This window comes from Schistocerca serialis, chromosome 5 (genome assembly GCF_023864345.2).
Source record: "Schistocerca serialis cubense isolate TAMUIC-IGC-003099 chromosome 5, iqSchSeri2.2, whole genome shotgun sequence".
Lineage (NCBI taxonomy): Eukaryota > Metazoa > Arthropoda > Insecta > Orthoptera > Acrididae > Schistocerca > Schistocerca serialis.
Genome location: NC_064642.1, coordinates 610,300,508 through 610,317,942, shown reverse-complemented (window position 1 = coordinate 610,317,942; position 17,435 = coordinate 610,300,508). Strand labels below are relative to the sequence as shown.

At 41.4% G+C, this 17,435-nt stretch overlaps 1 protein-coding gene across 5 annotated transcripts in view; it reads right to left on the bottom strand.

Annotated features, from left to right (window-relative positions):
• Positions 1–17,435, bottom strand: part of LOC126481619 (serine/arginine-rich splicing factor 4-like) — a 56,380-nt gene that overhangs the window by 18,088 nt on the left and 20,857 nt on the right. For 4 of the 5 annotated variants that reach the window (XM_050105503.1, XM_050105507.1, XM_050105505.1 and 1 more), the window contains exons 2-5: positions 5,900–6,001; positions 5,709–5,822; positions 5,230–5,627; positions 4,961–5,157 (exon numbers count right to left, since the gene is read on the bottom strand). In XM_050105503.1, coding sequence (XP_049961460.1) covers positions 4,961–5,157; positions 5,230–5,627; positions 5,709–5,822; positions 5,900–5,985 — 795 coding nt within the window. In that variant the 5' untranslated portion in view covers positions 5,986–6,001. The remainder of the gene's footprint in view (positions 1–4,960; positions 5,158–5,229; positions 5,628–5,708; positions 5,823–5,899; positions 6,002–17,435) is intronic. The other variant, XM_050105506.1, reaches the window with a different exon arrangement.

Below are 17,435 nucleotides of genomic sequence, written 5' to 3'. Positions count from 1 at the left end.
TTTCGCAACAAACTGTTGCCTCATCAGGAAAGAGGGAAGGAGAGGGGAAGACAAAAGGAAGTGGGTTTTAAGGGAGAGGGTAAGGAGTCATTCCAATCCCGGGAGCGGAAAGACTTACCTTAGGGGGAAAAAAGGACAGGTATACACTCGCACACACGCACATATCCATCCACACATACAGACACAAGCAGACAGTCTTTAAATATGTCTGCTTGTGTGGATGGATATGTGCGAGTGTATACCTGTCCTTTTTTCCCCCTAAGGTAAGTCTTTCCGCTCCCGGGATTGGAATGACTCCTTACCCTCTCCCTTAAAACCCACTTCCTTTCGTCTTCCCCTCTCCTTCCCTCTTTCCTGATGAGGCAACAGTTTGTTGCGAAAGCTTGAATTTTGTGTGTATGTTTGTGTTTGTTTGTGTGTCTATCGACCTGCCAGCGCTTTCGTTCGGTAAGTCACCTCATCTTTGTTTTTATATATAATTTTTCCCACGTGGAATGTTTCCTTCTATTATATTGATATCAATTTACATTCTATTTTACCACCTCAATTTTATTGCATCTCCCATTCATGACACTACCAGCAACAGAAGGTTTAATATCAACATTCTGCAATCCTGTACAACATAAGACAAGTCTAACAACAACATAGGCACAAATTTGATAGCTTATCCCAGTTATCCGAAAAGGGAAAGGTGACCTACAGTTTAACATGGAATCCGAACCAAGTGTCATTTTCCCCAGTTGTACAACTCGAATAGGTTAGGGGCACACAAGTTGCCACACTGGTGTCTAATTGAAATACTTGCTCTGAGTCACATGAAATTATTAGTATCTGTCCTTTTTTTTTTAAATTGCACAAAATCCTGTAATATTCTAAATATCAATATCAGTATAATCTAATTCATCATATAAAAATTCTAAGCATTTCCAATTTCTCTTCCAACTTCAGTGTCCTGTTAGTACGAAATGCAGGCAATTATTACAGTACATGAAGTTATTTTCATTGTTGCATATACTTTAGCCTACAGCAATAAAATTGGACACTGTTTGGTTCATAGGCTATGTCTGCTGTCTCGCATATTTATTCAATGGCACACAAGCATCAATTTACTTTTGAGATTCGTGAAAGCTACAGATTGATCTGTGAAACCCGTCAATGCTTTCCCAATAGTGATGCGCAGTTTGGCATTATTTTCTCCATTGTTGTCCACAGAGAAACATAAAAATTTCATTTCTACATTGCACAAAATATGATGGGTTCATTGTTGAAGATAGAATTTGAGGACTCCCACAGCTAATAGTCTTCTCATGGCCAGAGTGAAAAAGCTGAAAATTAGTGACACAGAAATATGAGTACTTTACAACACTGTATGTTTTCAGTGATCTGTGCCAAATAACGCCTGCACTAATTTTTGAATGTTTTTCACTTGTGTGTCATTTCTGCTGGTGTACAAGAAAATGTTTCACTCGAAGTTGTAAATGTTATCAGTGAAAATGAGCACTGTTTCAGGGTGCATTTTATAAGTATCTAGAACTCTGCACTAACGAAACCCTATTATTGTTCAAATTGTAATTATCTTTTAAACAGTTTCTTTCACTAAAAGTGATGTATGTTTGGAATAAAACCCATTTACAAGATGACTTTCAGACTAGCTGTGGTTTCGATTATAAAGTGTTTAAATGTTGGACTGCAACAACAGAAACTGTTTTCACAAAAGAAATAGTGACACAGTGGCAACACTCGTGAAGATTTCATTGGAGCTACTTGACCACTGGTACTGAAGGCCACATCCATTCCTCTGGTTTTGCAACTACATGTTGTACTGTTCACAAGAATGCCTTCTAATATGACGTGATTTTAAAATATTTCTTTTTGCTGATGATACTAGCTTGGTAGTGAAAGAAGCTGAGTGTGGAGTGGTCAATGTATCAAATAGTGCTGTTCAAGACATACAATTATGGCTTTTAGAAAATAAATTGGTGGTAAATCACAGTAAGACTCAGTTTTTACATTTTATTAGACAAAACTAAACTAAAACTCACATTTTGATTACACACAATGGGCATATGAATATTTTGTCCATAAGGGATGTCATTGTGAGGGCTGTAACTGTTGTTCAATACAAATACAATAGTTTCTGCATCAGTCTGACTGGTGCAGAAACTGCTTTATTTGTATGGGCATACGATTAGCGAGTCTGAACAATTCAAGTTCCAGGTTTTCAGATAGATAGTAAGCTGTCATGGAAACCCCTTGTTCAACATCTTGTTCAAAAACTGAATACTGCTATACTTACCATTCAAACGCCATCTGCCATAAGTGATAGTCCAACATGAAATCAGTCTACTTTTCTTATTTGCATTTGCTTATGACTTACAGCATTATACTCTGGTGTAACTATTTCATTCATAATCGATATTTTTGGCTCAAGAATGGGAAGTCTGAGTGTAGAGGGTGACAATTATTGAACTACATGAAATAAAATCATCATAACTTCTGAACGGTTTGCATTAGGGCGTTCAAACTGCACGGCTGGCCACAGGGCATGACGGGAATTAATATGCGGTGTATGGTTTGGTTTAGCGACGAAGCCCACTTTCATTTGGACGGGTTCGTGAATAAGAAAAATTGGTGCATTTGAGGGACTGAGAATCTGCATTTCATGATCGAGAAGTCTCTTTATCCTCAACAGGTGACTATGTGGTGTGCAATGTCCTGTCACGAAATAATCTGTAAGATGCTCCTTGATGGCACGGTGACTACTGAAGAATACATGAAGGTTTTGGAAGATGATTTCATCCCCATTATCAAAAGTGACCATGATTTTGATAAGGTGTGGTTCATGCAAGATGGAGGTCAACCTCATCAAAGCAGGAGAGTGCTTGATGCAGCACTTTGGGGACTGCATTCTGACTCTTGGTTACCCACAGGCTACTGCCATGGGCCTCGATTGGCTGCCATATTCCCTGGATCTGAACACATGCAACTCCTTTTTGTGGGGCTATATAAAGACAAGATGTACTGCAAAAACCCCAAAACCATTGCTAAGCTGAGAACAGCCATTCAGAATGTTATGGACAGCATTAATGTTCCCACAGTTCCAAGGGTCATGCAGGATTTCATTATTTGTCCGCACCACATCATCGCGAATGATGGCAGGCATATTGAACATGTCATAACATAAATCTAAATATCTCTAGTGTCATTTACATGTTGAAGTGTATGCATGCTGTAGTTCGTAACTAATTTACATTTTTTTTTTTTTTCATACACGTTTTATTGTTAACTGTGTCAATAATATACTTACATCTTGTAGTCTGCAGAGGATTCATGTACATTTTATTTTACCTGTTATTTTTCTGATGTTAATTTCATTTATTAACTTATTCTACAACCATGGAGATTTGCTCCTCAATTTGGCACTACAGAGCTAGACATGTAAAGAAACTTCAGTAGACACTGAAACAAAAGGCTACCCTGTTTGTGAGAACCAATGTGTTACTGGTCATTAAGTGGTGTTGCCAAAGAGAAGTGAACACAAAGAACCTGAAGGTCTTCAACCTATTTTCTTTGCATCCTATGGCCACATATGCTCCACACTAACAAAGAAATAAAATTAAAAGTAAGTACTAAAGTCTTTAAGACATTAGAGTAATGTGACAAACCACATTATCAGTTTCAGATAGTTATAAATTATTAATCCTTATTACGTCTGTATGTAAAAACATAGGAGACAATGTTCTTGGACTTGGGGACCATAGATTGTCAGTGCTGCAAGTGGCAACAAAGTTGACATTTGAGCCATCTGTTGGTAATAAATAAAGAGTGTCTCACTACGTATCAAGTCGGACAACTCCCCATAGACTTCTGTAAGGATTTTTCCATGACATCATGATTAAACAAGTAGGATGCCACAAGTTATGTGCTGGTGGAGTCCAAAAGTTCCAGGTTGCAGAATTTTAGGCAGAGGAAATTTGTCAGTTTGTTAAGAGAGATGATAAGTCCATAAATATGAATTGTGATTATGCAAAAGTTAACATATTTTATTTGGAGACTAACAGAAGTTAGTTTCCAGATAACTCAGCATTCAGTGTCTCCATGTCCTTATGAAGCACTACACAACATTTAGGTTGGCCTCGGTAGCTGAGTGGTCAGCACAGATGGCTGCCATATGGAGGACCCAGGTTCAGTTCCCAGTACTGCCAAGTATTTTTCCTTGTTGGGAGAACTGGTAGGGGGTGCACTCAGCTTCATGATGCCAACTTAGCAGCTACCCGACCAAACAGTAGCGACTCCATGGTCTAGAAAGTTTGTAAAAGAACCAGGAGAGCAGTGTACCAATCACATGCCCCTCCATACTGTGCATCTGCATGAAGCTGAAAGGCAGAGGATGACATGGCAGCCAATAGACCTCACTTCGCCTTCCACGGCCTGGATGAGAAGCCTACACTATATGTAACTGTTTGCTCTGTGTGTCGTATCATTGACATTGTCTTCTTCAGCCATTCAACAATCTTATTTGTTGACAGATTTAGTACGTTAATATTTATCTGATAGACTCGGTCTATTGCCAGACTCGCAAATGTACGACACATTTTTTCCATTTGTTATTTATTTCATGAACATACTATATTTTCTTGAGTGCTTTTGCAGATTATTATTTTGAAGCCAAGGGTTTATGCAACTGCAGCTGAGACCGATCTGTATTGCACCGCTTACAAATTTTTGCCTTCAGCAACATGGTCCTCTTGTGTTTTGGACAGCGAGTCAAAAAATATTTGAAGCAATAGTATATGGTTGTGACAGCCTCATTGTTTATTTTTTTAAAGACATTTAAATTCTGTATTCCCTTGACGTCTCTAACATACTGCAGTGTCACTGTGTTGAAGCATTTAGCTCCTCACAAAAAATGGAATATACTTATAGCACATGACAAAAGTGAAAATTTATGAATACTTACTCTTGAGTGAAATATACTTTTTGGATCATCATCATTTGTTAACAGTGGCGGAGCAGGTGCTTCTACTTCAACTTCCAGTGCTTTATCCGCTATTCTCCCAGCAGATTTTGTTGATACAAATGATTTCTGCTCAAATCCAGGACTATTCAATTTGTCCAAAACACTTTGTGATGGTCCCAGAGAAGTGATTCCTGTAACTTCAAGTTTTTGATTTACATGTTTAACTGTTAGAAATTTTTATGGTACCTCTTTTTTTACAGTATACTTACCAGTAATCCCAAGAATCTTTTCTGCACTTTCTGTAATTTGCTCTTTCAAACTTTTTCCATTTTCTTTCTGTCCTTCATTAACTTCACTGTTTTCTTTTTGATCTTGTTTCTCTGTCTTCATTTTAGTATACAGCTGGGAGTCTCTCGAACTCTGTGACAGAGATCTCTGTACGGAACGTGAACGTGATCTCGATTTGTCTTTCGATAGTGATCTCGAGTAAGATCTATATCTGTGTCTGGACTTTGATGGAGATCGGGACCTAGAATGCCTTTTAACCTTCTTTTTAGATCTGGATATTATACGGTCATGTGATCTCTCTCTTGATAGTGACCTTGATCTCTCTCTGGATCGCCTGCTATGGGTCCTATTTTTTGAGTGTGACTGGTCATTGAGCATTCTGGAAAGTAAAAGACAGGTTCTGGAAGACAATTCAGTTTTAAAAGGAAATTTAATATTAACAACTTCTTTAAAATTTTACCTTTTGCCATAATGATCCCTACTATGAGAGTGGTGATGTTTTCCCTTCTTGTGCTTTCGTGAGTGCCGTTTAGAATAACTACTGTCACTGCTGGAGTATGAACAGCTTCTTGACCTGGAACAGTAATCATCATCAAACAGCATTCTCAATTAGAAACAGAATTTTAATAGTAAAAAATGCATTTGTCTTACCTTCCTCCACTTCTATTTGACTTTTTTTTCTTCCGATAATGATCTTCTCCTCGACTAGAGTTTGAGTCGCTTGAATATCTGCTCATTGTAACTTTACAGATACTGTAACAGAAAGTCATTGTTGTCAGAGGTCATTACATATTCCCTTGACATGTTCAGTGCAAGTCTGAATATAAATTTTTGGATGGCCTCTTCACATTTAACTGTTCAATTAATCAGCAGCACTTTCTACACAAGCAACAAATATTTCACTGCAGTAACAGTATACTTTATCAGTCACACATTCTAATAAGAATAACAATAATAATTGCAGAACTCTGGCACTACAACAGTGCCCACAAACCAGATTGCCTTTCCTTAAGTAACCAGATTGCCTTTCCTTAAGTGCAGCTAAACAATTAGGTGAAATAGAAAAGAAGGTAATAAAAATAATCACGAAAGTCTTGGGACCAAAATGTGAGAATGGCAAATGGAAATTAAGAACCAATAAAGAAACTGTAAAACTAACAGAATCAACATTAAAACTAACAGAATCAACATCAGATATGATGAGGAAGAAAAGAGATTTAGTCTATGGACATCTAAAATGGCTAGGCGAAAAGAGGATGCAAAAAGAATTTTTAACTTTTTTGACAGAAACCAAAAAACATCCATGACAGGGATCAAAGAAATTAAGGCAGACCTGGGAGAAATGTAAATAATACAGGAAGAAATAGGAGAAAGTGAAAAGTTCGGATCAAAAGTAAAAGGTTTCAAGTGTTTCCAAGATAAAACAAATAAAAAGACAGGTGCAACATGGAAAAAGAAAGATGCCAGCAACATATGGAAATAATGAAAAACATTGGAAACAAAGAATAAAAGACGTAAGTTATTTCATGTGCTCCTTCGCAGGTCAAACCAATTAAATAAAAAATGGGAACACATTTGTCCAACAACAGCTCATTCTGGAATGAGATCTCATTCTGAAAACATCCCCCAGGCTGTGGCTAAGCCATGTCTCCGCAGTATCCTTTCTTTCAGGAGTGCTAGTTCTACAAGGTTCGCAGGAGAGCTTCTGTAAAGTTTGGAAGGTAGGAGATGAGATACTGGCAGAAGTGAAGCTGTGAGGACCGGCCGTGAGTCGGGCTTCGGTAGCTCAGATGGTAGAGCACTTGCCCGCGAAAGGCAAAGGTCCCGAGTTCGAGTCTCGGTCGGGCACACAGTTTTAATCTGCCAGGAAGTTTCACATAATGAATTGTTTGTTTATCTGCAGGTAGCATTTCTACTGTCTTGTTACACACTGAAATCCTCACACCACAGTGTTGCAGCACACTGCTAGAGGAACCAAGTCAAAATGGCACAGCCCATTCATAAAGTGGAGAGTTGTATAGTTATGAATATTTATCAGCAGACAATCATTGTCAGAGTGTATTAGTTATCTGACTATTGAACAAAAATAAGTAGCTCAAGAAAAAGAAAAAAGTGTCTACTATTTTGATAGTTTGAGCAGAATCAAAGTCTAACTGCAACCAAATTAAGCTCAACTACTTGACAATACACAAAATGTTAAAACTAGACACTTTCATGCTTAATATAACACAGCATTGTCCTCTAATTATCCTTCTCTTGTCAACAAAATGACCATTTCCTGTTGAAGTGTTGTACTGAAACCTGTATGCCACAAATATTTACATGTTTTACTTTTTACAAGAAATAAGCAATTTCTTGTGCAAAGGTGTACATGGTGACTAAATGCTACCTTAGCAGCTGTAACTAAATGTGCCCAAAATGATATTTCTGCCAACTGAAGTACAGCATACATTAGTTACAGACATCAGTAAAAACAGACAGAAAATGAACGATGTAAGCTGCAATGAAACAATTATTAAAGGAGTAGAGGGTTTCAAATATATAGGAAGTAAGCTAACCAAGAAAGGAAACATCAAGGATGGAATTCTGTTATTGTGTATCTAACGTAATTAGGAACTGGAAAATGCTGGCAAAGGCAATATCATGATATACAAAAGTCATATTATCCATCAATTTTATCCTTCACTTTAATGACTGCTTCACAGCCTGCACCATCCAGATTCTATCTACCAACAGCAGCTTTTCACAGGACTTTAGATGCAAACATACGAATACTAAATGTATATAGATCAGTATTCATATGTTTGTTTCTAAAGTACTGCGTCATATATTTACATTCATGGAATGTGCTAATCATTTTAAGTTATGACTAATGCAATATGGTGGCTTAAACCATTTTAACTCTTATATGTGAAGATGGCCCAAGATTGAAACCGATAGATATTTGGGTTTAAAACAAAAGCAGCTGATGGTTCAAATATGCATCTTATACATTGTTTAATGGCTGTTGACAGTCACATTATAAAAATCTGTTCAAAATTATTTTGTGTAACTGTCTGTCTGTAGCCCCCGCAATGAATCCATAGACATCCCAGTCTACACTCGGCAGGTTAAATTTGCCTCCAAGTAGTGTTGGATGACCTGGGTATTTACACGCTACTGACCATAGAATTTCTTTGAATAACTCTAGAACTATCACAGCGGAATCAGGTGACCAATAAAAACATCCAACAATTAACTTAGTTTCACCTACAACTGTTGTAAGTGACCAGGTGACTCCACTGTCACACTCATCTTCGACCTCAATTGTCAACTGCAATGAACACTCCCCCTCCTATGGCCTCTAATCTGCCTGTTCATTATACATTACATGACTCTCAGCTTTCCACTTTGGGTTTCAGCCAGCTCTCGGTCCCAAGAATAATCTGAGTGCGAGAACTTTCCTGGAGGCTGGCAAATACGAGAACTTCATTAGGAATACTTTGACGACAGTTTACTGATAAAATTCCAGGATTGTTTTCTCTACACACAATTATTATCAATGGTTTCATTTAAATATTGTGAAATCAGAAGTAAATAAACAGCAGTTATTTCATGTAAAAGTGAAAACAGCAAATTTTCCATTAATTTTGTCACTTATATAATTTCAAACCACATATGATTCAAAATATTGGATTTAGTGGAGCCTAAATTGACCTCCTATTTCTTACTATCTGGAGAGCATTCAGAGCCACATAGTAAATAAAATAAACCTCCAGCATGCCTGACAAGGTACATGTTGGATTCAACACTTATTAGCAACAGAATTCCGCGGACAGAGAAATAGCACATATGAAAGATATTGGCTTAGTAGAAAATTGTTCCAAAGTACAGGAATAACTGTACATGAACGGTACTTGCTACAAAAACTAACAGCTCAAATTCAACACAAGGAAACACAATATAATGCACGTAAAAAAAATAAAAATAAAAAATTATCTGGTGTTGTTTGATTATATCACAGCCAATCAGTCACTGGAATTTGCCATCAACCATTACACATCTAGGGGGTAAATACTAGTAGACTACACATACAGTGGTTTGCAGAATACAGATGTAAGTGATAAGAGTTGTTACTGTTGTGGTCTTCAGTCCGAATTTGATTTGATGAAGACCTCCAGACTAGTCTGTCCTGTGCAAGCCTCTTCATCTCCACATAACCACCACAACCTACAGCAATCTGAAACTGCTTACTGTTTTCATGCTTTGGCCTCCCTCTCTAATTTTTACACAAACCCCCCTACATTTCCATCCATTACAAACTGACAATCTTTTGCCACTCAGGATGTGTCCTATCAACCAACCCTTCTGTAGTGCCATTACTACTTTGTGGGAAAATCTGTGGGAGTACAGTGCCAAAGCATTGCAGCAGATACTGGCAACTGTCAAGCATGTGTTGGACTATCAATTGCCGTAACAGGCTGTTGGTTCATTATAAGACATGTCAGGCTCAGCTCTGCAACATGTGCCAGAACAGCATAAGACACTGTTTTTTGCAGTTTAGGCAAGGACACCAGGATCAGGTCCGAGAAGAGCAACATCGGCACAAGATAAACACTTCTTACAACTTGAAGTTCTCCCAACAATCATACCACTCCTGTCGAAGCATAAAATCAGTTCCACCAAGTTCAAGAGGTTCAGTTTTTGTGAGAGAACCATCCAAAGAATACTGAGAGAAACCAATCGTCAATCCAGAACACCTGCTATAGGCCCAGAACTCACCAGAAACCATCACACAGCTGACTATGTTTCGCAAGGGAATATCGCAGGTTGAGAGTACTACAATGGGAGCAACTGCTGTTCTCCAATGAGCTGCAAACTGGCCTGCAATAACCTGACTGTAGGGAGAGGCTCTGGAGGACACTTAGGGAAAGATATTTCCCCTGCACATTCTCGGTCAGGACACCTTTCCAGGGTGGAGTTTTGATGCCATGAATCAATATGACTTTAGGAATAGATTTGGTCCTCATGGAGCTTGGGAGCCTTCTAAGAGGAGCCTCCTATGACATCGGTGTGTGGAGGAAATCCTTGTAGAACATGTTGTGCCTTTCACTCCATTTACTGGTTGTGGTTTTGAACTACGGTAATGCTTGACAATGCATACCCAAATGTTGTGAGAATCGGGCAGGGGTTCTTGGATGAAATGAAGATTCATGCAATGGCTTGGCCTGCTTGAAGCCCTGATTTGGATCCTATTGAGCATGTATGAGGTCAGCTGGAGAGAAGGACCCATCAGTACTACTCAGAGAAACTACAGAATCTTCGAGGGGGCCTCCTGAAATGAGTGGAGTGCTGCATCAATGCATTAATAAGAGTATGGCTGAAAGGTTTGATGCCACGATTGGTAGAGGAGGAATTGATGCACGCTTCAGAAGATGCGACAAGAGGTCTATGAAGTGTATCCAAAATACACCTGCCTTATCTTTGTTAGCTTTCTCAAAATTTTTCTTGAAAAGTGCATCTGTGTTAGGTTGTTAATAATTGTATTGTATTTTTTTTTTTCAGACACTGTAGCACAATATTTTATCATAAGATATTACGTTAGTGTCATAAAAGTGACTAAAATTTAAAATAATTTTCTTAAGAAATCAAAGTGTTACATTTTCTGTGCCAGTCAGTGTATTTCTTGCAATATAAAATCAATCCCACATATCCATTTGTCCTATCCATTTTACATACTTTCACTTTCCTTACATATGATGTTTTGAGTCCTTTCGAAACCCAAGACTTTTTTGATGTCTCATTATTCCCACACTTCTTTGTCTGCTTGGGTAAGCTGCTGATAAAGATTGATAGGAATCCATGAAAAAAAAAACATTAAATTAAGAATAGACATCTGTCACATTAGACACATTTACTATTTCAGGCCTTCAAGAACAGATTATGGAACACAACACAATGATGATGATGATGATGATGATGATGATGATGATGATGATGATGACGACGACGACGACGGCGACACATGCACGCACACCTTACTCACACATGACCACTATCTTTGGCCGCTCTGTCCACAATGCACAGGGGTACGGAGGAGGCTGGGCCAGAGGGGGATGGATAGCAGAGTACGTGCGAGGGACAGTGAAATGCTGCTAAAAAGCATGCAGGGACGAGGTGGAGAGAGGGTAGGACAGATAGTTGCAGTTGGGAGGTTAGAAGGAGAGTGGGATAGAGGTGGGTTAGTGCAAACGGAGAGATGTAAAAAGTACATTGGTGGAACAGAAAGCTGTGTAGTACTAGAATGGGATCAGGGAAGTGACTGGATGGGTGAGAACAATGACTAATGAATGTTGAGACCAGGAGGGTTATGGGAACGGAGGGTATATTGCACAGAGAGTTCTCACCTGCGCAGTTCATAAAAGCTAGTGTTGGTGGGAAGAATCCATATGGCACAGGTTGCTGTGAAGCAGTCGTTGAAATGAAGAATGTCGTGTTGGGCGGAGTGCTCAACAACAGGTCCAGTTGTTTCTTGGCCACAGTTGGTCAGTGGTCATTCATGCAGACAAAGACAGTTCATTGGTTGTCATGGCAACAAAGAATGCAGCACAGTGGTTGCAGCTTAGCTTGTAGATCACGATTGTTTGTGACCAAACTGGAGTAGGTGGTGGTGGTGGTGGTGGTGGTGGTGGTGGCAGAATGTATGGAACAGGTCTTGCATCTAGGTCTATTACAGGAATACGAGCCATGAGGTAAGGGGTTGGGGGGCAGGGGTTGTGTAGGGATGGATGAGTAAATCGCGTAGGTTCACTGGATGGTGGAATACTCCTGGGGGAGGGGGTTTGGAAGGATAGTGGGCAGGACATTTCCCATTTCAAGACATGAGAGGTAGTCAAAACCCTGAAGGAGGATGTAATTCGTTGGTTCAGTCCTGGGCGGTACTGAGTTACAAGAGGAATGCTCCCCTGTGGCCAGATGGTGTTGAAAAAAACTTGAAAAAAAAGTAAATAATGTAAATTACATCTGAAAAAAATGCAAAAATACACCCAAATACGTGGGAAAAATAACAAAATGGATGTAAAATGGGGTGGGGAATGATATCTGAGAGACTATAACGATAGTGAAATGCAAAACCTCACTAAAATTGTTGTGAAGTCACAATGAGATCGCAGAAAAAATATAAATTAAAAAAATTTATTGTGGGTTGCAGGTCTGAGGGTGGACAACTGTGAAGAAGGGGGACAGTATATGCGAATGGATGATGTGAAATTAGTAGATGCAAACTGGAATGAAATGGAATCAACGTGAGGGGTGGGGAGGGGTTGGTAGGATGAGATAAAAGATCATGTGGCACTGGAAAGGTGCGAGGATAACACTTGAAAATATGGGAGAGTGATGCAGGGAGAGTGATCAATTTGACGGTACAGGTTTAATTATATCGGTGGGAGTAATGTGAGACATAAGATGCTTCACCAACAATCAGTGTGGTCTTGTAGCCATCTGTTGTGTGCGGCCAAGATGAGTGATACAGTGTGGATCCTAAGCAGACCATGCAGTGCAGTTTGTAAGGCAGCAAGAGAAGCACAGGAAAGAAGAGATGGAAGGATGGACATTGAGTATAGCAATGCATTAGAAGATACACTGAAACTCTTAAGAAATTAGTACAGGCATGCATATCCAAATACAGAGATATGTAAATAGGCAGAATACGGTGTTACAGTCGCCAATGCCTATATAAGACAACAAGTGCCTGGTGCAGTTGTTAGATCTGTTACTGCTGCTGCACGAGTGTAGCATCTACGAGGTAGTGTAGAATGGGGATTTTCCCGTACAACCATTTCACGAGTGTACTGTGAATATTAGTAATCCAGTAAAACATCAAATCTCCAACATTGTTGTGGCCAGAAACAAATGCTGCAGAACGGGACCGACAATGACAGAACACAATTGTTGAACATGATGGAAGTGCAACCCTTCTGTAGATTGCTGCAGATTTCAATGCTGGGCCATCAACAAGTGTCAGCATGCAAACCATTCAATGAAACATCATCGATATGGGCTTTCAGACCCAAAGGACCACTCGTGTACCCTTGATGACTGCACAACACAAATCTTTACACCTTGCCTGGGCCTGTGACATTGGACACTTGATGACTGTAAACATGTTGCCTGGTAGGACGAGTCTCATTTCAAATTGTATCGAGCAGATTGAAGTGTACGGGTATGGAGACAACCTAATGAATCCATGGACCCTACACGTCACAAGAGGACTGTTCAATCTGCTGGAGGCTCTGTAATGGTGTGGGGCATGTACAGGTGGAGTAATATGGGACCCCTGATACGTCCAGATACAACTTTGACAGGTGTTATGTACGTAAGCATCCTGTCTGATCACCTGCATCCATTCATGCCCATTGTGCATTCCGACGGACTTGGGCACTTCCAGCAGGAAAGAGCGGCACCCCACATGTCCAGAATTGCTACAGAGTGGCTCCAGGAACACTCTTCTGAGTTTAAACACTCGCACTGGCCACCAAACTCCCCAGACGTGAACAGAATTTGGCATATCTGGGATGCCTTGCAATGTACTGTTCAGAAGAGATCTCCACCCCCTCATACTCTTACGGATTTATGGACAGCCCTGCAGGATTCATGGTGTCAGTTCTCTCCAGCACTACTTCAGATATTAGTTGAGTCCATGCAAAGTTGGATAGTTGAACTTCTGCCTGCTCATGGGGGACCTACACGATATTAGGCAGGTGTACCCGTTTCTTTGGCTCTTCAGAGTAATAACAAAGGAAAATAGCATTGGCTTAGGATGGAAGAAAAGCCATTAGGTAAAATCAAACAATGGAAAATCCTGGATGGGATGTAATAATATTATGAGGGATAGTTGCTCCTCACCATATAGCGGAGGTGCTGAGCAGCAGATCGGTACAACATAAAGACTGTCACAAACTAAGCTCTTGCCCAACAAGGCCTTTGTCAGAAATAGATGAGACACACACACACAAAACCATAGTCTGTGGCAGCTGGAGCCACACTACGAACAGCGGCAACAGTGCATGATGGGAGAGGCAACTAGGTGCGGGTACGGAGGAGGAGGCTGGAGTGGGGAGGGGGAGGGATAGCAGGGTAGGGGTGGGGGACAGTGAAGTGCTGCTGGGAAGCATTCAGGGACAAGGTGGAGAAAGGTGAGGGCATTTAGGTTAGATGTAGAGTGAGAGAGAGGTGGGGTAGCAGAAAAGGAGAGAAGTAAAAAGTGTGTTGGTGGAATACAGGGCTGTGTAGCACTGGAATGAGAACAGGGAAGGGGCTGATGGGTGAGGACAATGACTAACAAAGTTTGAGATCACCCTCCAAAACTTCCTCCCACCACCACACAGAATCCAGAACATAAACAGACACAAAATACTGTCATGAACCTTCCATCTGAAAGCCTTAACCCCGCAGAAATATCAGTCCTTTCCAAAGTCCTCACCTTTTGCCCCATTCCCAAATTCATTCATGCAGTACTTGTGAAAGACCTTCTCTCCTTCTTCGGGTCCCTTCAGGGAGACACTTTTTCGCCACCAATCAGACTCCACCAAAGACCAATGTTGAACCCTGCCTGACTCGGGTCACTCCTCCATCCAACCGTGATCCACCGCCACTGCCCCCCAAATCACCCCCTGTTAACTTTCCAGAATTTCTTAACCTCAAACCTTGCCTCACCATCATTCTCCAAATCTCTCAAAATGCGAACTAACTTCACATCTGCAGAAAGAACCATAGTCCACCATCTAAAAACTGATCCCGACCTTATAATCCTACCTGCTGACAAAGCCTCCACCACTGTTGTTTCTAACTGCATGGATTATCTGGTAGAAGGACTCCATAAATCCAGCAGGATCTCCAGTCTCTCCTCAAATCCTTATGCCCATCTCAGAACCTCTATGTGCAGTCCATCTATTTCCTCACCCCTACCACTCTCTGCACTCCTACCTTCTACATGCTTTCCAAAGTACATAAACCCAACCACCCAGGACACCTCATTGTGGCCAGTTACTGTGCTCCCACAGAGAGAATTTCTGCTGTCATAGACCAACACCTTCAGCCTACTGCCTACAACCTACCTTCCTATATTAAAGATACCTACCATTTCCGCCACTGACTCTCCACTGTTCCTGTCCCTTTACCACATGATGACCCGCTCATCACTATTGATGCCACCTCCCTTTACATTAACACCCCCAATAGCCTTGGCCTTAATGCTATAGAATACTACCTTTCCCCATGCCCAATGGATTCTATACCAGCAACCTCCTTCCTAGCCGCCATGACCAACTATGTCCTCTCTGACAGTTACTTCTCCTTTGAAGGCATTATGTACAAACAAATCTGGGGTATTGTTATGGGCACCCACGTGGCACCGTCCTATGCCAACCTATCCATGGGCCACCTAGAGGAATCCTTCCTAAACACCCACCCCTTACTTGGTTTAGATTCATTGGCGACATCTTTGCGAACTGGATCGAGGTTGAGGGGACACTATCCACATTCCTCCAGAACCTCAACAGCTTCTCACCCATTGGCTTCACCTGGTCCTACACAACCCAACAAGCCACCTTCCTAGATGTTGACCTTAACCTCAAAGATGACTAAATCACTATATCCGTTCATATCAAACCTACAAACCACCAGCTATACCTCCACTTTGACAGCTGCCACTCATTCCCTACCAAGAAGTCCCTTCCATACAGCCTAGCCACCCATGGCCGTCTCATTTGTAGTGATGAGTGGTCCCTCTTGAAATATACTGAGGGTCTCACTGAGGCCTTTATGGACCGTGATTATCATCCCAACCTTGTGCGAAAACAAATATTCTGCGCCTTATCTTTCCAGTTACCACCCACCTCCCAAAGTCTCACCATCTGGCCACAGGGGAGCATTCCCCTCGTAACTCAGTACCACACAGGACTGGACCAATGAATTACATTCTCCTCCATGGTTTTGACTATGACTCATCGTGTCCTGAAATGGGAAATGTCCTGCTCACTATCCTTCCCACTCCTCCCACAGTGGTATTCCACCATCCACTGAACCTACACAGTGTACTCACCCTTCCCTACACAACTCCTGCCCCAACCCCTTGCCTCATGGCTCATATTACCGTAATAGTCCTAGATGCAAAACCTGTCCCATACATCCTCCCATCACCACGTACTCCAGTCCAGGCACAAACATCGTCTATCCTATCAAAGGCAGGGCTACCTGTGAAACCAGTCACGTAATCTACAAGCTAGGTTGCAACCACTGTGCTGGATTCTATGTGGCAATGACAACCAACAAGCTATCTGTCTGCATGAATGGACACTGACAAACTGTGGGCAAGAAACAAGTGGACCACCCTGCTGCTGAACATGCTGCCAAACATGCTATCCTTCATTTCAATGAGTGCTTCACAGCCTGTGCCACATGGATCCTTCCCACCGACACCACCTTTTCTGAATTATTCAGGTGGGAACTCTACTTCCAATATATCCAACGTTCCGTAACCCACCTAGCCTTAACTTCGTTAGTCATTGTCCTCACCTATCTGCGCTTCCCTGTTCCCATTCCATCACTACACAGCCCTCTATTCTACAATGCACTCTTTACCTCTCTCCTTTTCCGTTACCCCACCTCTCTCCCGCTCTCCGTCTAACCTCCCGACTCCACATCATTGCCTTGCCTTCTCTCCACCTTGTCTCTGTACACTTCCCAGCAGCACTCACTGTCCCCCACCCCCACCCTACTATCCCTCCCCCTCCCCGTCCCAGCCTTCTCCTTACCCCCACCCTGTTGCCTCTCCCATCATGCTCTGCTGCTACTCATAGTGTGGCTTCAGCTTACCTCATCCCATCAGAGGCCGGGCCACCTGTGGAAGCAGCCATGTAATGTACCATTTCTGCTGCAGTCATTGCACAGACTTTTATACTGGTGTGACTCCCAGCCAGCTGTCAACCAGGATAAATAGCCACCACCAAACTGTAGCCATCAGTGAAGTGGATCACCCTGTGGCACAATGTTCAGCTGAACATAATAAGCTTAATTTCAGTGGCTGCTTCACAACTCGGGCCATCTGGATCCTCCCCCTAGCACCAGCTTTTCTGAACTGCACACATGGGAGTTATCCTTACAATGCATCTCTGCTGCCAATGTCATCCCGGACTCAAGCTACCATAGT